Here is a 21,783-nt window from a genome sequence, read left to right as displayed (position 1 = left end):
CAGGAGGTATAGACTTTTACCACCAACACAGACTCTGGTGAACCCCAGGAGGGATAGACTTTTACCACCAACACAGACTCTGGTGAACCCCAGGAGGGATAGACTTTTACCACCAACCCAGACTCTGGTGAACCCCAGGAGGGATAGACTTTTACCACCAACCCAGACTCTGGGTTAACCCTTTACTATATCAGCACTAGGTTGGCTAGCCAAGTGCTGGGTTTACCCTCGACTTGGCCTTTGGTTTCAGTTAGTGTTTGGTTAGCTGGATTAGTTAGTACTGCGTTAACTCTCTCTAGCCCTCATGCTGTGTCGGCTTTCATTTTAAACTCTTTTTTTTGTTTCCCACAAAAATAACTTCTAGTAGGCTTCAGTAAAAAGCCCATTAGAAACAGCAGATTTTATAAATCACCCTGGTTTCAGTGGGATGGGATCGGCTGCTGTTAAATTGGTAAGTATGCAATGTGCCCTACGCACAGAGAGAGACGCATTGAAGAGCTGGGTTACTGTGGTGGAGGGAAAGGATGATTTGATACCAATGTGTCCTGCCCTTGTTATTGCTCTACGTTGGGTAACAGAGAAGGAGAGAGAGAGAAGGAGAATGTTGACTGTGTACTTTGGGAGAATCAGAGAGTTTCTTTTTTCAGACAGACGTCTTTCTGTTGTGTCTGCAGAAACACAGTCACCTCAGAGGCCAGGAGAGATGTTGCTGGGTTCTGGTCTAGTGGCTGGCCTTAAGAGAGGTGTGTGTGTGTGTGTGTGTGCGTGTGCGCGTGTGTGCGTGCGTGCGTGCGTGTGTGTATGTGTGTGTGTGTGTGTGTGTGTGTGTGTGTGTGTGTCTGTGTGTGTGTGTGTGTGTGTGTACTGTATGTACATATAAGTATATGATATGCATGCACGTGAATATATGGGTAGATACTCTCCGGTCTAAAACAAACCTTTAACAGTAGAGCAGAGTTAGCCACCAGTCTCCACTTGAATTTATACTCTTGTTTATTCTCTTTCTGAGATGACCACAGACTGACTACTGCTTATCCTGCTGCATCCCACAGAACAGACAGGGGAGAGTGGGAGGGGGTGAAGAGAGAGGGGAGGTAGAGGAGAGAGAGTATGTGAGGTAGAGACAGAGAGAGACATAGAGAGGAGAGGTGGTGAAGAGAGAGGGGAGGTAGAGGAGAGAGAGTGTGTGAGGTAGAGACAGAGAGAGACATAGAGAGGAGAGGGGGTGAAGAGAGAGGGGAGGTAGAGGAGAGAGAGTGTGTGAGGTAGAGACAGAGAGAGACATAGAGAGGAGAGAGGGTGAAGAGAGAGGGGAGGTAGAGGAGAGAGAGTGTGTGAGGTAGAGACAGAGAGAGACATAGAGAGGAGAGGGGGTGAAGAGAGGGGGGAGGTAGAGGAGAGAGAGTGTGTGAGGTAGAGACAGAGAGAGACATAGAGAGGAGAGTGGGTGAAGAGAGAGGGGAGGTAGAGGAGAGAGAGTGTGTGAGGTAGAGACAGAGAGAGTGTGTGAGGTAGAGACAGAGAGAGTGTGTGAGGTAGAGACAGAGAGAGTGTGTGAGGTAGAGACAGAGAGAGACATAGAGAGGAGAGTGGGTGAAGAGAGAGGGGAGGTAGAGGAGAGAGAGTGTGTGAGGTAGAGACAGAGAGAGACATAGAGAGGAGAGTGGGTGAAGAGAGAGGGGAGGTAGAGGAGAGAGAGTGTGTGAGGTAGAGACAGAGAGAGACATAGAGAGGAGAGGGGGTGAAGGAAAGACACGAGACAGAGTAACATCCACTATGTCTGGCTCTTGGGCCGTTAGTGGTCAGTGTGGTTAAGATAACTCCAGGTCTCCACAGCCAGCCCAGCCCAGGGGTTATGGTTGATCTGTATAGACTAGACAAGGGGGGGCAAGGTATACTCTTTGCACTACGATTTTTGGTTCCAAGTAGAGGGTTCTTCAAAGGGTTCTACTTTGGGGACAGCCGAAGAGGTTAAGGTTCTAGATAGCACCTTATTTTCTATGATTGTAGAGGTAAGGAGACAGTGGCAGAGAGAGAAAAAGAAAGAGAGAAAGGGAATGAGAGAGAGGTGCAGAGCAGTTTGTAGTCAGGGGGCGTTCCGGGGCAGCCAGCTCCACAGCGCTGCAATTATAGAATTTTTTTTCCAAAGAGGAGCACCACTTCTTGCATAACTGCTTATCTGACGCTCTCATGCAGTGCACTCTATCTCATATACACAGAGAGCCTTATTCTAATGTATCTTTAGAATATTGTGTGGTAACAGGAAAGGCCTCTTTATCTGTGATGTCTTCTCTTTGACCTAGAACATTTCCACCTCGTTTTAAAGTTACGTCATGCTGGGGTACGAGTAGGGGGTTGTGGGAGTGTACCGGATACTGTATGAGTGGTGGGTTGTGTGAGTGTATGGGTACGAATGTGAGTGTGTGGGTACGCGTGGTGGTTTGTGTGAGCGTATGGGTACGAATGTGAGTGTGTGGGTACGTGTGGTGGGTTGTGTGAGTGTGGGTACGAATGTGAGTGTGTGGGTACGTGTTGTGGGTTGTGTAAACGTGTGGGTACGAATGTGAGTGTGTGGGTACGTGTGGTGGGCTGTGTGAGTGTGTTAGTACGTGTGGTGGGTTGTGTAAGTGTGGGTATGAATGTGAGTGTGTGGGTACGTGTGGTGGGTTGTGTGAGTACGAATGCGAGTGTGTGGGTACATGGGGTGGGTTGTGTGAGTGTGTGGGTACGTGTGGTGGGTTGTGTGAGTGTGTGGGTACGTGTGGTGGGTTGTGTGAGTGTGTTGGTACGTGTGGTGGGTTGTGTGAGTGTGTGGGTACGTGTGGTGGGTTGTGTGAGTGTGTTGGTACGTGTGATGGGTTGTGTGAGTGTGTGGGTACGTGTGGTGGGTTGTGTGAGTGTGTGGGTACGTGTGGTGGGTTGTGTGAGTGTGTGGGTACGTGTGGTGGGTTGTGTGAGTGTGTGGGTACGTGTGGTGGGTTGTGTGAGTGTGTGGGTACGTGTGGTGGGTTGTGTGAGTGTGTGGGTACGTGTGGTGGGTTGTGTGAGTGTGTGGGTACGTGTGGTGGGTTGTGTGAGTGTGTGGGTACGTGTGGTGGGTTGTGTGAGTGTGTGGGTACGTGTGGTGGGTTGTGTGAGTGTGTGGGTACGTGTGGTGGGTTGTGTGAGTGTGTGGGTACGTGTGGTGGGTTGTGTGAGTGTGTGGGTACGTGTGGTGGGTTGTGTGAGTGTGTGGGTACGTGTGGTGGGTTGTGTGAGTGTGTGGGTACGTGTGGTGGGTTGTGTGAGTGTGTGGGTACGTGTGGTGGGTTGTGTGAGTGTGTGGGTACGTGTGGTGGGTTGTGTGAGTGTGTGGGTACGTGTGGTGGGTTGTGTGAGTGTGTGGGTACGTGTGGGGGTTGTGTGAGTGTGTGGGTACGTGTGGTGGGTTGTGTGAGTGTGTGGGTACGTGTGGTGGGTTGTGTGAGTGTGTGGGTACGTGTGGTGGGTTGTGTGAGTGTGTGGGTACGTGTGGTGGGTTGTGTGAGTGTGTGGGTACGTGTGGTGGGTTGTGTGAGTGTGTGGGTACGTGTGGTGGGTTGTGTGTGTGAATGTATGCTTTAGGAATATAAAGTACGGTGTTATCTGAAGTGTGTTTTACTGAGCCCAGCAGTGTAGATTGCGGTGGAAAGGTTTGGTGTTGACAGATACATTTATTTCAGTGTGCAGGATACGGGTAGATGTGCTGCTAAATTACAACTGTGCCAACAGTTGATATGGCCTATTCAGTTATGATGACATTCTGTAACGTCTTCAAGACCTTTACTGTAACAGCATTTAATACACATACTGGATATTGCATCATACATGATAAAGATTACTTTAATCATTTATCTCAGTCATTAAATCACAGATTCACATGCTCCCCATTTGATCTTGTGAGATTTTATAATGACACAGGATCCACTTGGTCCAGCTTGCTGGTAGCATGTTCATTCTCTCCCCTGCAGGGTCAGTTTGCTGGTAGCATGTTAATTCTCTCCCCTGCAGGGTCGGTTTGCTGGTAGCCATGTTAATTCTCTCCCCTGCAGGGTCGGTTTGTTGGTTGCCATGGTAATTCTCTCCCCTGCAGGGTCGGTTTGCTGGTAGCATGTTAATTCTCTCCCCAGCAGGGTCGGTTTGCTGGTAGCCATGTTAATTCTCTCCCCTGCAGGGTCGGTTTGCTGGTAGCCATGTTAATTCTCTCCCCTGCAGGGTCAGTTTGCTGGTAGCATGTTAATTCTCTCCCCTGCAGGGTCGGTTTGCTGGTAGCCATGTTAATTCTCTCCCCTGCCGGGTCGGTTTGCTGGTAGCCATGTTAATTCTCTCCCCTGCTGGGTCGGTTTGCTGGTAGCCATGTTAATTCTCTCCCCTGCCGGGTCGGTTTGCTGGTAGCCATGTTAATTCTCTCCCCTGCAGGGTCGGTTTGTAAAGCGTAATCATGTGGCTCCGGTGAGCTGCTAAAATAGCCACTAGGAAATTCCTGGAGTGGTTAGGATTGCAACAAGATAGACTGCTTACCGCTACACTGCTCACACACACACACGCACATATGCGCGTACGCACACACACACATACAGTACAATGCACATGTAGGCTACTTCCACAGCTTTACATTGCAATGAGAGAAAACCAAGACTGACAAAGTGAGGATGTTTCCATGTGCTAGTGGCTCCCTCACAGCAGCTGCTGCAGGACAGTATGTTTCTCTCTCTGTCCTAGTGGGACTGAGCATGCTCTCTCTCCATCCATTACATTACACACAAACACACACTGAAGCTGTTTGTCTGAATGTCATCAGACAGGCATTGCCTGTTCAGACACGCTCTGTCTGGTCGCCAGGAGACACAGTGACTGTTAGGTTACACTGCCCTTACCTTAGTTCACTGTTTCAGCTGGTAACTTCCTGGTATTTACTGAGAAATGATGTGCTTTCTGGTATTTCAAATAATTCAAAACAATTGATGATGATTGGTTAGAGATTAATTTCAAAGAAACTAAAGCATGTTTAATTATTATATAATAACCACTTTCTCCTGATATGACCAAGTTTTGTTTTCAAAGGTTGCAACTTTAATTAAATTCAGTTTGAAGTGAATGTAATCATCCTGTCTGGGTTGGTGCCCCCCCCCCCCCCTTGGGTTGTGCCATGGCGGAGATCTTTGTGGGCTATACTCGGCCCTGTCTCAGGATGGTAAGTTGGTGGTTGAAGATATCCCTCTAGTGGTGTGGGGGCTGTGCTTTGGCAAAGTGGGTGGGGTTATATCCTTCCTGTTTGGCCCTGTCCGGGGGTGTCCTCGGATGGGTCCACAGTGTCTCCTGACCCCTCCTGTCTCAGCCTCCAGTATTTATGCTGCAGTAGTTTATGTGTCAGGGGGCTAGGGTCAGTTTGTTATATCTGGAGTACTTCTCCTGTCCTATTCGGTGTCCTATGTGAATCTAAGTGTGCGTTCTCTAATTCTCTCCTTCTCTCGGAGGAGGACCTGAGCCCTAGGACCATGCCCCAGGATTACCTGACATGATGACTCCTTGCTGTCCCCAGTCCACCTGGCCGTGCTGCTGCTCCAGTTTCAACTGTTCTGCCTTCTTATTATTCGAACATGCTGATCATTTATGAACATTTGAACATCTTGGCCATGTTCTGTTTTAATCTCCACCCGGCACAGCCAGAAGAGGACTGGCCACCCCACATATGCTCTCTCTAATTCTCTCTTTTTTTTCTCTCTCTCGGAGGACCTGAGCCCTAGGACCATGCCCCAGGACAACCTGACATGATGACTCCTTGCTGTCCCCAGTCCATCTGACTGTGCTGCTGCTCCAGTTTCAACTGTTCTGCCTTATTATTATACGACCATGCTAGTCATTTATGAACATTTGAACATCTTGGCCATGTTCTGTTATAATCTCCACTCGGCACAGCCAGAAGAGGACTGGCCACCCCACATAGCCTGGTTCCTCTCTAGGTTTCTTCCTAGGTTTTGGCCTTTCTAGGGAGTTTTTCCTAGCCACCGTGCTTCTACACCTGCATTGCTTGCTGTTTGGGGTTTTAGGCTGGGTTTCTGTACAGCACTTTGAGATATCAGCTGATGTACGAAGGGCTATATAAATACATTTGATTTGATTTTGATTTGATTAATGGCATAATTGATACAATGGTATGAATGTGGCAGAATGCACCTGGAACAGAGACAGAGTTATGATTGTGTGTGTGGGTATGTGTGTGTTTGTGCCCACCTGGGTTATTGTATTGTGGTGTCGTGGGGGAGTGTATGAGGGGAGTTATGTTATTGTGGTGTGTGTTGTTGGAGGAGCTCAGGGTGACTCTGGTGACACATCCAACATACACTCACACAAATAGCAAGTTCAAATGTGTCAATGGAGGCCATGTGTGTGTGGATCTTGTCACTGCGCTGTGTCACCTTGTGTGTGGAGCATATACAGTGTGTGTGCAGGACTGTGTGTTTGTATGTATGTGTACGGTATACATGTCATTTCCTTACATCCTCAAAGTGCACATAGAGACAAAGCATGCTCATAATGTATGGACACATTCAATGGGAGAGACAAACAGCTGAACTCTGTTCATTTGAAAAGTGGGCAAGAGGCCAATGCTTGTCCTCATATTTGGCTGTGTCCTATTTTCTCAGCACGTGTTACATAACACGCCTCTACAACCAGAGAGAAAAAAACTTCCCTGGAAAATTCCCCACCTCAACTCACCTAGCGATCTGCCCTGCATGCTGACTCACACCCCCATGGCCCAAGACGTTCTGTCTGGTTCAGGGTTCTGATGTGGGTTGATGGTGAGGGCCTTTTCCATCCACTGCAACATTACTTATACTTCTGACATCTTATTCCCATTACAGGGAAGACATGCTTTACATTGAGTGCATATGAAGGACATATTTAAGACATAGTCCTATTTAGCAGAGAGCTAAGAAAGTGATGTGTATCTGGACGTGATCTGCAAAATGCCCCTTATATAAAGTATGTGTACAGTAAGCAACTTCTACTGCATCAGTTGAATAATTAAAGGTGGCTCCTCTACTATACCCCTATCATAGGAGTCCTATGGGGAAATCTTTATGGCATTACTTACACTAGTTCTCATCCATTTCAAGTTCAACCTTTTCATTTATCAAATAGCAGACTGTCTAAAATATTTAATTTAACAGAATAAAAGGTTTCAGTTTATAGGCCTATTTGTCTTATTCACCGTTTACTTGAAATGTGTTTTGAAAGGGCTGTTTGGCTCTGGTCAAAAGTAGTGCACTATATAGGGAATAGTCTGCCATTTGGGATGCAAACATGGTCTCTATGGAAGAGACATTATTTGACCTCTCCCAGTCGTAGGTCAGTTTGCTCTCTTTCCATAGTCTGGTGGAATACAAACTGAGCTGCCACGTTTCATTAGTGAAGCAGAGTAATTCAGTGTGGATTCCAACGTTTCTCCCTAAACTGAAGGTGTGGCATTTATACTGCATGTCGTTGTACATGTAGCATTGAATCCCAGGCTTCCCCTCCAGATTTAATTCAGTAAACAGAGTGACCGAGAGTATCATGGTGTCAGGCTGTGTGGCCTAACTCTGCTGTACACGACATGCCAATGGACTAATGGTCTGGGGCTCGATCCAAAAACACCCTGTAGTCTTCTCTGAACAGTTGCACATGGAAATCTAGCCAAAATGTCATATCTGTTGAACAAAACGTTCTTCCATAGTTTTGGTTCATTGTAACACTGTCATCCAAGAGTTGCTGAAGTTCCTTCAGTAACAAAACAACCTTGACTTATAGGCTATCCTGGGACAGCAGTGTTTTAGTCTAGAATGTACTAAATGTAATGAGCTACTTGTTGCCAATGAGACAGCAATGTCAACAAACAAACCCAACGTGACTAGCCAATAGCAACAGAGCATGAGCTGCTGGTGTAGCAGTCTTTACCTGGAGTTCAGTTTGTTACATGGAAGTTCTAGAATCTACTATCTATGAAGTCAAAACTCTGTACAAATAAGCATACTGTACAGTGTGACTAAATTCAGAGAAAAAAGCAGCAACACGTCATGAACTTTGAGAGTGAGATTTTCCGGTGAAGCAGATCTTACTGGTTGTCTAGGTCACAGGGTAGTCTCGTGACCACACCCTGCTATCACCCGCGCCAACTGTTGCTGGGGGGATAGATAGCGAGCGATGCTGCGAGGACCTGTGTTTAGTGGTGTCCCGCCTCAGGTTACAGCGTTTAAGAAAATACCGTGTTGAAAAGGGAAAAGCACAACGAGCAGTTAGCTCTGCCCTGGCTGGCTGGGGATGTGTCTGAGTCAGATGTAAACACACTGCCAATGGGAGGTGGAAGCGGAACTAGAAGTCATACCACAGTAAACAGGTGTCTAGTTGGAGCGAGAGTCATGGGATTAAACTCCATTATGTCCAGTAGAACTGGAGGAAACCTTCATATCCTGGTCCATTTCAACAGTATAGGGATGCACTTCAACAGGTTGAATAATACAGTAGAAACCAACAGTATAGGGATGCGCTTCATGTCAACAGGTTGAATAATACAGTAGAAACCAACAGTATAGGGATGCGCTTCATGTCAACAGGTTGAATAATACAGTAGAAACCAACAGTTATAGAAGACAACAGAGTGTTTTAGCAGGAGGATTGTTTATTGGTGTTATGCTTTGAGCTGCAACCCTCTGTTCTACTGTCATCTCTGTGACCGACTGCCTGGTGGCTCGTAACAAAGAAATAAATATGGAGGATATAAAACCATTCCTGCATATAACGCCAGGGAATAATTTACACTACAAAATAGTAATGACACGGTGGCAGCAGCAGCTGGTAGAAAGTGTTGCTAGCTGCAGGCCAGAAAGACGTAGAAATGTTTCAGGCAAGGCACACCTCTCCATCTCCTCCTGCAGATATAGTCTTCTCTTAGCCGATAGACTGACCTGGAAGAACACAAACCTATTAGTTGTGACTTATACAACACATACACCAAGTATACTTTTACGCACAAGTATTAGTTGTTTTACACAACAAAATCCTCTCACAAAACACAGCGATACATTTATTTACATACAACTATTTGTTAGTATTGACAGGTAGTGATGTTTTTAAGGTTGAGGCTGACATGAGGGGGGGGGACAATAATGAGAGTGGGACAGGAAGGAAACGTACCTTTGTTGCTTACAGACACTTCTGGATGTTGTTCAGGACGTCTTCATAGACAGCGTTGTACAGATGTTCCTTTGCCTTAGTTCCATCTAGCTGCACTGTAAACACCACACAAATCATCAGTAACATGAAAACAGATGTTACACAAGTAGGAGAACCGATATGCCGTGTACACACACACACTTATCACAAACACGTGATTTAATGGGAGCACGGATATACTGTGCACACACACAAACCAAACACTTACCAACATCAACTCCTGATGTTTCCATGATGATCTTGTGTTTGGTGTACATGGGCCAGACGTGACCATCAAACAGACCCGGGGGATCTGGTACCTTGTAGTTTCTTGAGCTGCACACAGGACACACACACACCTGGGATTAGCTGAAAGGTTCCTCCACAACAGTAAAGCAGCAGAAGCTGGATGTTCAGGTAGATATGTCCGTGTTTCAGTGTTTATCTTACCACCTCCTCTTTTTGCATACTTCGTATGGAATGGAAATAAAATAGCGTTGGTTCAGTACGTCGATCAAAGGTCTGCAGGAACAAACAGAATTGGAAATATTATAGTTTTATACATTTTACAAGTTGACCGAATCAGATGAAAGTACGTCTCACTCCTGTGTGGAATGGACCGGCCCCTCACCCAGAGTTTTAGGGAGAGAACAGACACTCCAGACAGGCTTTTCACTCATAGGTGTGAAAGCATTTCATTTGACATGCTTGTTACTTAGTTAAACAGGAAGAAAGAGTCAAAGCATTGAGGAAGTGTACTGGTGTTACTACTATATTACTGTGGTATCATACTTTACATAGAACTACAAAGCTGCTAAATGAACCAGATCTACAACTACTGATGTTCTACTGAGACACATTCTGTCCTCCTCACCCAGAGTTGAGGAGCAGGAGGAGAGGAAGAAGGAGAGACACAGAAACACATTCTGTCCTCCTCACCCAGAGTTGAGGAGCAGGAGGAGAGGAAGAAGGAGAGACACAGAAACACATTCTGTCCTCCTCACCCAGAGTTGAGGAGCAGGAGGAGAGGAAGAAGGAGAGACACAGAAACACATTCTGTTCTCCTCACCCAGAGTTGTGGAGCAGGAGGAGAGGAAGCAGGGGAGAGAGACAAGAGTCCTCACCCATAGGTGTAAAGCAGGAATCCTTCCACGATGAGGATGTGAGTTCCCTCATCCCTGTGGTCAGACTCCGGGAGAATCTCGGTATCCAAGGTGTTGTTGACGCCGTGCGACCTTTCAAACTTCACCGGGTCGTCAAGCCAGGCGTAGATGGTACTCATCATGGCGTCCATGTCGAGGGCAGTGATGACTGGAGGGATGAAGGAAAGAAAAAGGCATATGAAGGGAGAGAGACAGTGAGAAATTGACAGATATACAGCTAAAATCCACCTTCTAGGTTAAGGAGCATGATTGTATTAAGTAGTAGTGTGTCACACACCCACACACAGACTCACCCCCCCCAACCCTTCCAGAAAGAACCCGTCTTACCATCATACTGCTTAAAGCCATCTTCACCAACTTCAATCTGATCTTGTGGCTGAAACATACATGAATGAGATGTACCCAGGTACATTCTAACATTCTGCCATATGAACACCTCAGGGTCTGCCAACCCTCCCTCACGCCTCTCTCCCAACACACACTGAAGGAAATACCTGTTCTCCTATCCAAGCAATGACATCCATATAGATTCAAAGCTCTGACGAATCTAGCCCATGTGCAATGTGCGTTTACTCTATCACTAGCATAACGACTAACATAATAACAACAGTAATAGCTATAGTAATACACTCATAAGAGACTCACCTTGAAAAAGTCATCCTGATGAACCACACAACAGTTGGGAAGGTTCTTGATCAGTTTGTTGGTGAGGGTGGTCTTTCCCCCGTTGGTTACGCTGTAAAGACATACACAATCACATATGGTAAAAACACCACGAGGGAGGGCGCTGTATTGTACAACGTCGCTGACATGACATATGAATGGCAACTAGTGGGCAGAGGGACAGATAACGATTTACACACGTTTGTATTCTTTTAGCGCCGCAGATAACATTGTAATGTTAAATCGCCCGACGCTGGCAACATTATTGTCGTGAATTTCGTTACAATGTACACCAACGTTTAATGACGGCTGCACACGTATTACATTGTCACAACCGGAAACGAACCTCTTCGCCAGACAGAATGGGTTATAAATATATTGGTATTCGCTCCCGGGGCGATGAGGCCATGTCAGAATCATATTTGGGGTATTTATTAGACAATGGAATTAATAGTGCTGAAAAGGGAAGAGCTGTAAAGTCGCCACGATGACAGAAAGATAACGGACAAGCCGTATTCCTATGGAACCCGCCCAGCCCCACGTGCTGCGGCCTAGTAGGCTATATTACCGGTATTTCAAGACACTCACCCTCCGATGCCGATAATGCACTTCATCTTGTCAGACAGTGAAAGTTCAGGAAACTTGCAAAAAACGTCAAAAAAACAGGACCGGTCAGCCCTCTAGGAACTCAGTGATCAGACGGAAGAAAGCTTCAAAAGAGAAGGTTCAGTAAACGTTAACTACTTGATTCTTCCATATTTCAGAATATGGTGAAAGGTTGGACGATGTCACTTCGCTGTGTGCTTCCACCAAGAGAGAAATGAACTGCTAGGCTCACTACTACACTTACTGCCAGTTCAACGGTGATTGGCTATATAAACACTTCAGTCCCAGCAGAAACATAAAACCCACAGCCAATCAGGAAGCGTTGAAATCTTCACCCCCGCTTTCCCCGCCCACCTGTTTTTCTAGAGCCAATTAAAATAAAACTTTATTGCAAAAAATTGAGATTTTGTTGTTGTCTGAAAAAGGAAAAAAAATAACTTTGTCCATTGCTCATGTTTTTCTTTTTCTTCTTATTGATGTCCTTTAGTAGTGTTTCCTTTGCAGCAATTTGACCATGAAGACCTGATTCACAGTCTCCTCTGAACAGTTGATGTTTAGATGTGTCTGTTACTTGAACTCTGTGAAACATTTATATGGGCTGCAATTTCTGAGGCTGGTAACTCTAATGAACTTATCCTCTGATGCTGAGGTAATGGGTCTTCCTTTCCTGTGGCGGTCCTCAGAAGAGCCAGTTTCATCATAGCACTTGATGTTTTTTTGCGACTGCAAGTTCTTGAAATGTTCCCTATTGACTGACCTTCATGTCTTAAAGCAAATATGGACTGTCGTTTCTCTTTGCTTAGTTGAGTTGTTTTTGCCATAATATGGACTGTCTTTTACCAAATAGGGCTATCTTCTGTATACCACTCCTATCTTGTCACAACACAACTGATTGGCTCAAATGCATTAAGGAAAGAAATTCCAATTTAAGTTAACAAGGCACACCTGTTAATTGAAATGCATTCCAGGTGACGACCTCATGAAGCTGGTTGAGAGAATGCCAAGAGTGTGCAAAGGATGTCCTCAAGGCAAAGGGTGGCTACTTTGAAGAATCTCAAATATAAAATATATTTTGATATATTTGACATTTTTATGGTTACTACATGATTCCATATGTGTTATTTCATAGTTTGTGTGTCTTCACTATTATTCTACAATGTAGAAAATAGTAAAAATACAGAAAAACCCTTGAATGAGTAAGTGATTACCTATGCAAACTTTTGACTGGTCCTGTACTTACTGTCTTAGAACACCCAAGATAATAAGATAAAGGTAATTATTTTTAATTGCATCATGTTTTTGCTCTCTTCACTTTCTCCTGCTGACCTCGTCGCTTTGTTTACTAGTATCCACCCTTTCCGCAATGTGACACAGTTTGAGGTTTGAAACCAAAATATCTCCTACAGATGGTTTTCTGCCCCCTCAGAACCTCAGCTATGAGTAGTTGGCTGCCAACAGTATGTTTGCTTCCCAAATGGCACAATATTCCCTACATAGCGAACTACCTTTGATCAGGGCCCAAAGAGCTCTGGTCAAAATAAGTGCACTATATAAGAGAGAGGGTACCATTTGGGATATAAAATGAATAAAATCCGGTTCTGACTTGTGTTGTGAGGCGGCTGTGGCCATTCATGGCTACAGGGACTTAATTGTCTTACATATCAATTGAGAGACATACTTTGTTTTAAAAAACATTTTCCTTGTTAAAGTTGACATTGACCATCAAAAGCAAGCTATTAACAACTAAAATACCAAGATAGGATGTGTAAACATTTATAGCCACTTTTATCCATTTCTATTCTGTGACAAAACAGAATATACCAATTAACAATTCTGGTTAGAGTGCCTTGGTCTTTAGGGTTAGCTCCTTAAAACATTTAGCCTTTCCTTTCCCAACACTTTCATGTTTTATTTGTGAAACTGAATGCATTCCTCTCAAAAAATAGGATTCCGACACCCACCATCTCAGATTGTTTCCCAAAATAGTTTGTTGTTAGAAACAGGTAAGATTAGCATTCCTGCAACATTATTTTGTTGAAATATAATTTGATCTTTGAGAAATTAAGATAATTGATTGCACCCAAATTGGCCATTTTAATTTATAAGATGTATATAATATTAAATAAATATATTACTTAACATCCGATTTGGACCAAATTTTTTTCCAACTATGAGTAAGACATGGCGAATCCAAAGAAGTGATCAAAAGCCATCCACGGATCCCCCACTCTGATCCCACCCCAACAATGAGTATATAGTACTGTAGTATCAGTTCTCTATGTTTGACCAGTAGTATGGAGCTGCAGCTCAGAATATTATTTATTCATCCAATGTAATGTATTCTCAGTGAAACTGTTAAAGGGATAGGTCACCCAAATTATAAAGTTATATACATGTTGTTTTTCTTAACCTGTAAGCAATTTATGGACCAGGTATAACAGCAACCAATGCTTTGGTTTTGTTTACCTGGCCACTGTTTCAACTGCTAACTGAGCGTGGAAACTAGGTATAACCTGGTCATATGTAATTTGTGTGAACTATTCTTTTAACATTGTTAGGTTAGATTACTCGTTGGTTATTACAGCATTGTCGGAACTAGAAGCACAAGCATTTTGCTACACTCGCATTAACATCTGCTAACCATGTTTATGTGACAAATACAATTTGATTTGATTTGAACAATGTGGGGGAGAACAGCACCATGTAGTGGTCAGAACCTGGTAATATCAGGATGTCAGATGGGACATAAACCCAACAACTTCAATGATTAAAACATCACCAAATTCACTGATAATACATAACATAGTATGAATAAACAACACTGAGCCTCAGCTCCGTACTACTAGTCAAACATAGAGAATTAATACTATGTACTCACATTTGGGGTGTCATTAGCGTGGGACGTGGGGGGGGGGGGGGGTCTGTGTATGGCTTTTGACAACTTCTTCGGATTCCTCATGTCTTACTCATTGTTAGAAAAAGGTTTGGTCAAAAATCGGATGTTAGGTACTATATTTATTGAATATTATATCAATGCTATAAATTAAAATGGCCAATTTTCTTAATTTCTCAGAGATCAAATTATATTTCAACAAAATAATGTTGCAGGAATGCTTATCTTCTTCTAACTACAACAACGATTTAAGAAAAATCTAACATGGTGGGTGCTGAATGGCTTGCTGAAATGACATGGAACGACCAATGAGAGTGAGAGTTTCCAGGAGCATATGCAGTAAGTGTGGAGTATGTAGTGTATGGCTTATTCACAGTATACACATGACCATCAGCTACAGTTATGGTTGATTTTACTGTTAAATAATATGCACACACAGAATGTTACTCAGGTCTGGAGAGATAGAGGATATTATAGTGTGTGTGTGTGAGTGTTCAACATGGGAATGTCCAGCAGCTCTATCCTGTGTCCCGAATGGCACCCTATTGCCTACACAGTGCAGTTTTTTTACTAGGGCCCAGGGTGTAGGGAATAGGGTGCCATTTCAGATGCATCCCTAGACAGCCCAGCTCCCGTTTCAGTACACAACGCCTGACTGAATGGGAGGAAAGAGTTCTCTGAAACTGAATGCCTCTCTGCTTTGTGTTCCATATTTCCACCAAATATGGGATTGTTTCCACAGTGTTATAAAGACTCTCTCTCTAATATAATGATTTACTGGTATCCATATTACATTCCCAATTCTTTGTTCACAGATAAACAAGTGCGTCAGATGCCAACAAGAATGAACGTAGCATGTGATATAGTTAGTTCACTGACCCACTGTGTGTTTTTCTACAAAAACTGGGCCAGCCAACAGCCCTGTGGTCAAGCAGCAGCAATACCACCAGCAGCAGCACATGGTCAATGTTTACGCCAGGGATCCACATGGTACCACATTCCCTCTATATAGTGCACTACTTTTGACCAGGGACCATAATGCTCTGGTCAAAAGTAGTGCACTATAGGGAATAGGGTACCATTTGGTACGTACTGAAGACATCTGGCAGCGGGACAGATGCCATGGCCATGCTGCTATATAGAGACATGTGGCGCTGATTCAGCTGACTGCCATCCATATTCATTGTTACCAGTGTGATAGTTGTAACATGAATTTTTTATATAGTTGTGGAGCCCGACGAGTGAGGGAGTGATGACAGTACAGCTTGTCCCTCTCTGTTCCCCCCCAATGCCTCCCTCCCTCCTAGACCGACCTATCAGGTCTTTGTGTTCCTCTTCTGAGCCGAGCCCCCAGAACACACACACACACACACACACACACACACACACACACACACACACAAAACGCATCTCTTGCAGTCCCAGAAGTCTACAATGAAATGAAGCCTTGCTCTGCTGAATAATCAGATTTCTGTCGTTCTACATTCTTAAAAGGGCAATTCCACCACTTTTCAACCTATCTCCAATACCAGTGTCTACATATTTTAAAATGGCACATTTCTACATTTTGTAGAATAAAATAAAGTAAACAAGTTCTACTCGATGACATCATCAAAATTGATTTTTTTTTTTTAATCATTGATTTTCAAACACTATAAGATTCACAGTGATATGGGGAGCAAGAAAACACCCTCCTACTGAGCACACCAGGTAATTCCAATGTGGATAATTGGGTAATATTTGGTTGAGACATTGATCAATGAGATTGCAATTTATATTCACCCACTCAAAAAGAAAGCCATAAGTTGAGTTTCCAATGTGTTATGACTATGCTTGGAACCATCTAAAAGCACAACCAAACAATGTCAGATTTCTGGTTTAGTTTTCACCAAAATGTCTATCACTGCACTTTTAACCATTTAAAAGCACAGCAAAGTTCAAATGAGAATACAATGTCAAATATTTTGTTTATTTATACAACAGATTGTGTTGTCCCTGTGCTTCATCTAATAGCAGAACCAAATGACCTGGATTACAGTTGAGATTACATTCAAAGTACATGGTGCAAGTGATCAACACTGTTTGAGATTCTGCACAGATTATTACAGCAATTGTGAAGATCTCCACAGACCTGTGAATACCTCTGCATGCTATCTTCAACATGCACGCTTTATTTGATTGAATAAGAAGAAGTGTATATTTACAGTAACCTCAAAATGTGGCCATGGATGTGCTACTCACTTTAAGGTTAAACGTTAGGTTAGATTGTAAAATAGCCTTACATTTATGCTATTTACTGCAGTGGTTCCAAACTGTAGGGCACAGTTCTTTTTTTAATGAACTCAGTCCAGCTTTCAACTTACTCTAGAAGGTTGTAATAGTAGAATGCACAAGGTGCAATTTTGAAATTGTAGTGCATCATCAGTTATTCTCCCTCTTGTCATGTCAGTCATTGGGCTCCCAAGTGGCTCAGCGGTCTAAGGCACTGCATCTCAGTGGTAGAGGTGTCACTACAGACACTGGTTAGATTCCAGGCTGTATCACAACCGGCCGTGATTGGGAGTCCCATATGGCGGCACACAATTGGCCCAGCGTCGTCCGTGTTAGGGTTTGGCTGGGGTAGGCCGTCATTGTAAATAAGAACTTGCCTAGTTAAATAAAGGTTAAATAAATACCTGAGAGAGCTATTTATAACTTCTCAGAAATGTCCAGCTCAACTAGCCCATGTCAGCTAGGTCAACTAGCCCATGTCAGCTAGGTCAACTAGCCCATGTCAGCTAGCTCAACTAGCCCATGTCAGCTAGCTCAACTAGCCCATGTCAGCTAGCTCAACTAGCCCATGTCAGCTAGGTCAACTAGCCCATGTCAGCTAGGTCAACTAGCCCATGTCAGCTAGGTCAACTAGCCCATGTCAGCTAGCTCAACTAGCCCATGTCAGCTAGGTCAACTAGCCCATGTCAGCTAGGTCAACTAGCCCATGTCAGCTAGGTCAACTAGCCCATGTCAGCTAGCTCAACTAGCCCATGTCAGCTAGGTCAACTAGCCCATGTCAGCTAGGTTTCTCAGCCAACAGATTTTGTTGTAATGTTTGAGTCACTCATATCACATGAATAAACATTAGATATAGCTAAATGTATAGCAAGAAAATAAGCTTTAAAACTGCAACATTTTCTCTCCAAGGAGTGTGAACAGTTTGAGTCATGAACAGTGCTTGTTCCCATAGACATAGATGTCTACATGGATTCATGTCTCCATCTCATCCAAAAATGTAAGTGAAAGAATAAGACTAAATCAAACTTTAAATTCACTTTAATATGATGTAGTCCCATTCTTTAACTTTGGTTTTTGGTTGAGATGGAGACATGAATCCATCATATCAATTATTAATTTGAAAACAAACTGGAATTGAAGATGGATAGTCACATCTGTGCCACTGACTTAGTCTAAGCAGAGGATACATCTTCTTCAAATGTTGATTTTGGTTGCGTTGACAACCAAACACAATTCAATATCACTAAATATAAATTTTTTGAAATAATAAACCCTAGGCTATTGAATTGTCTAATTTTAGTTGAATTGAAACAATAGCTGTTGATGACTTTGCTAATGCTACATAGTCCTAAATAGTATCATTAATGACATATAATTGATACATTATGGTCACATTTAATTTCCTCTGTTAAACCTACCCTTTTAGAATGGGTTCAATAGAAACAGTGAATCTTAAAACCCTGGATGGGAGACCAAATGGTAGCTGTAGATAGATACATTCTCCAGTAAGGAGGTGCTGCCCAGCCTATAGTTTTTTTTATCTGTTTGTGTCTATAACGTTGAAGATCTGACGTTGTTTTAAAGTTACAAATTCAACATATTTTGAAGGTTTATAGGTTTATCTATGTTGAAATTTGGTTACCATGGTGACGTAATCCTGTGGATGAAATTTCACCATCAAAACAATGGTTGATAATTATTTTAAAATCCAATGTATTTTCCACATCACTAAAAGTTGACAAATTACATTGAAAGCACCTTGATTCAACCAGTTTGTGCCCAATGGGTTCTCTCTGGCTATAAACTCGTTGCAGGTTTTGAAAATCACTGTTTGTCTTACTTTTAATCACTCCCTGTGATGTCACAAAGAAGCATTTTTAAGAGCTTTATTCTAATCTTTTAGAATCAGAATTGTCCTTTAACATTTCATCCTATTTCCCCTGGGATACTAATGTTGATGATTCCTCTCCACTCTGCCATGGCTATCTGTTTATGTTACTTAATGTCCCAAATGGCTAGTACACTATAAACATAATAGGGGGCAATTTGAGACACACACATCCTTGCTACAAAAGCGCTCAGCACATTCAAATGACCTAATCACTCTAGTAGCTACACAACACACTGCAAATCCAAACATATCAGGCAAAGGAGATAGGAGCTGTATTCCCTATGCAAACATGTAATAATTAATGAAAGAATCCTCAAAGAATCCTCAAATTTATTGGATGTTTCAGGATTTCTTCCCCGTACTATCTCATCATCATCTCATCACATCTTTTTCAAGCAGAAATTTGCTTCCTGCAACACTAACTCAAAAAAGTTCTGGGACTCTGTAAAGTCCATGGAGAATAAGAACACCTCCTCCCAGCTGCCCACTGCACTGAAGATAGGAAACACTGTCACCACTGATAAATCCACCATAATTGAGAATTTCAATAAGCATTTTTCTACGGCTGGCCATGCTTTCCACCTGGCTACTCCTACCCCGGACAACAGCACTGCACCCCCAACAGCAACTCGCCCAAGCCTTCCCCATTTCTCCTTCTCCCAAATCCATTCAGCTGATGTTCTGAAAGAGCTGCAAAATCTGGACCCCTACAAATCAGCCGGGCTAGACAATCTGGACCCTTTCTTTCTAAAATTATCTGCCGAAATTGTTGCCACCCCTATTACTAGCCTGTTCAACCTCTCTTTCGTGTCGTCTGAGATTCCCAAAGATTGGAAAGCAGCTGCGGTCATCCCCCTTTGAACCCAAACTGCTACAGACCTATATCTATCCTACCGTGCCTTTCTAAGGTCTTCGAAAGCCAAGTCAACAAACAGATTACCGACCATTTCGAATCTCACCATACCTTCTCTGCTATGCAATCTGGTTTCAGAGCTGGTCATGGGTGCACCTCAGCCACGCTCAAGGTCCTAAACGATATCTTAACCGCCATCGATAAGAAACATTACTGTGCAGCCGTATTCATTGATCTGGCCAAGGCTTTCGACTCTGTCAATCACCATATCCTCATCGGCAGACTCGACAGCCTTGGTTTCTCAAATGATTGCCTCGCCTGGTTCACCAACTACTTCTCTGATAGAGTTCAGTGTGTCAAATCGGAGGGTCTGCTGTCCGGACCTCTGGCAGTCTCTATGGGGGTGCCACAGGGTTCAATTCTTGGACCGACTCTCTTCTCTGTATACATCAATGAGGTCGCTCTTGCTGCTGGTGAGTCCCTGATCCACCTCTACGCAGACGACACCATTCTGTATACTTCCGGCCCTTCTTTGGACACTGTGTTAACAACCCTCCAGGCAAGCTTCAATGCCATACAACTCTCCTTCCGTGGCCTCCAATTGCTCTTAAATACAAGTAAAACTAAATGCATGCTCTTCAACCGATCGCTACCTGCACCTACCCGCCTGTCCAACATCACTACTCTGGACGGCTCCGACTTAGAATATGTGGACAACTACAAATACTTAGGTGTCTGGTTAGACTGTAAACTCTCCTTCCAGACCCATATCAAACATCTCCAATCCAAAGTTAAATCTAGAATTGGCTTCCTATTTCGCAACAAAGCATCCTTCACTCATGCTGCCAAACATACCCTTGTAAAACTGACCATCCTACCAATCCTCGACTTTGGCGATGTCATTTACAAAATAGCCTCCAATACCCTACTCAACAAATTGGATGCAGTCTATCACAGTGCAATCCGTTTTATCACCAAAGCCCCATATACTACCCACCATTGCGACCTGTACGCTCTCGTTGGCTGGCCCTCGCTTCATACTCGTCGCCAAACCCACTGGCTCCATGTCATCTACAAGACCCTGCTAGGTAAAGTCCCCCCTTATCTCAGCTCGCTGGTCACCATAGCATCTCCCACCTGTAGCACACGCTCCAGCAGGTATATCTCTCTAGTCACCCCCAAAACCAATTCTTTCTTTGGCCGCCTCTCCTTCCAGTTCTCTGCTGCCAATGACTGGAACGAACTACAAAAATCTCTGAAACTGGAAACACTTATCTCCCTCACTAGCTTTAAGCACCAACTGTCAGAGCAGCTCACAGATTACTGCACCTGTACATAGCCCACCTATAATTTAGCCCAAACAACTACCTCTTTCCCAACTGTATTTAATTTTAATTAATTAATTTATTTTGCTCCTTTGCACCCCATTATTTTTATTTCTACTTTGCACATTCTTCCATTGCAAAACTACCATTCCAGTATTTTACTTGCTATATTGTATTTACTTTGCCATCATGGCCTTTTTTGCCTTTACCTCCCTTCTCACCTCATTTGCTCACATTCTATATAGACTTGTTTATACTGCATTATTGACTGTATGTTTGTTTTTACTCCATGTGTAACTCTGTGTCGTTTTATCTGTCGAACTGCGTTGCTTTATCTTGGCCAGGTCGCAATTGTAAATGAGAACTTGTTCTCAACTTGCCTACCTGGTTAAATAAAGGTAAAAAAAAATCTGGTGTGATGAAATAATCCTTGTTCTGTGCATCAGTTTACACATCTAAATGTACAGTATCTAGCTATATTTAATGTATAGTTATCACATGATAGGAGTAGTAAAGCAGCTTATATCTATATGTGATGATGGCATACACTTAAACACTCCATGCGTGGTGTAACTGTTCCAGAGTCAAGTTATGCCCCGTTGGAGTCATTGTGTACAGTGAGTGAGAGATTGCAATACACCTTGTTCTGCTTGGCAACAAACTTTTTTTTAAATTTATGTGAGTAGATCTGCCCTCTGCTGGGCAATATTGAGACACCACTAGTGACATGAACTTGATGAGGCTTGCCTTGCTGTCACCCGCTTTAAAGGTACAATATGAAGAAATCGCTTCACCATTTCCTGGTCGCTAATTTCAGTTTGTGAATCATTGTACAATCTAAACAGTTGTGAAATATATTTTCAATAACCAAAAATGTTCTATGTTCAGCTGTTTGAAGCTGGTGT

At 43.5% G+C, this 21,783-nt stretch overlaps 1 protein-coding gene across 2 annotated transcripts; it reads right to left on the bottom strand.

Annotated features, from left to right (window-relative positions):
- Window positions 1-8,660: 8,660 nt before the first annotated feature.
- Window positions 8,661-12,429, bottom strand: mibp2 (muscle-specific beta 1 integrin binding protein 2). 2 transcript variants are annotated; one of them, XM_031831308.1, is made up of 8 exons: window positions 11,628-12,429; window positions 11,022-11,112; window positions 10,704-10,752; window positions 10,338-10,524; window positions 9,664-9,735; window positions 9,443-9,549; window positions 9,196-9,290; window positions 8,661-8,966 (listed from the first exon to the last, which is right to left on the bottom strand). In XM_031831308.1, exons 1-7 carry the CDS (start codon window positions 11,651-11,653, stop codon window positions 9,205-9,207), a joined length of 618 nt encoding a protein of 205 aa, XP_031687168.1. In that variant the 5' UTR covers window positions 11,654-12,429; the 3' UTR covers window positions 8,661-8,966; window positions 9,196-9,204. The 2 variants fall into 2 exon arrangements, with proteins under 2 accessions (XP_031687168.1, XP_031687169.1); XM_031831309.1 differs by lacking the exon at window positions 10,704-10,752 and having other exon boundaries at window positions 11,628-11,907.
- Between the last annotated feature and the right edge of the window lie 9,354 nt (window positions 12,430-21,783).

This window comes from Oncorhynchus kisutch, linkage group LG8, assembly GCF_002021735.2.
Source record: "Oncorhynchus kisutch isolate 150728-3 linkage group LG8, Okis_V2, whole genome shotgun sequence".
NCBI classification, from domain to species: Eukaryota; Metazoa; Chordata; class Actinopteri; order Salmoniformes; family Salmonidae; genus Oncorhynchus; species Oncorhynchus kisutch.
This window is presented reverse-complemented; position numbering and strand designations above follow the sequence as displayed.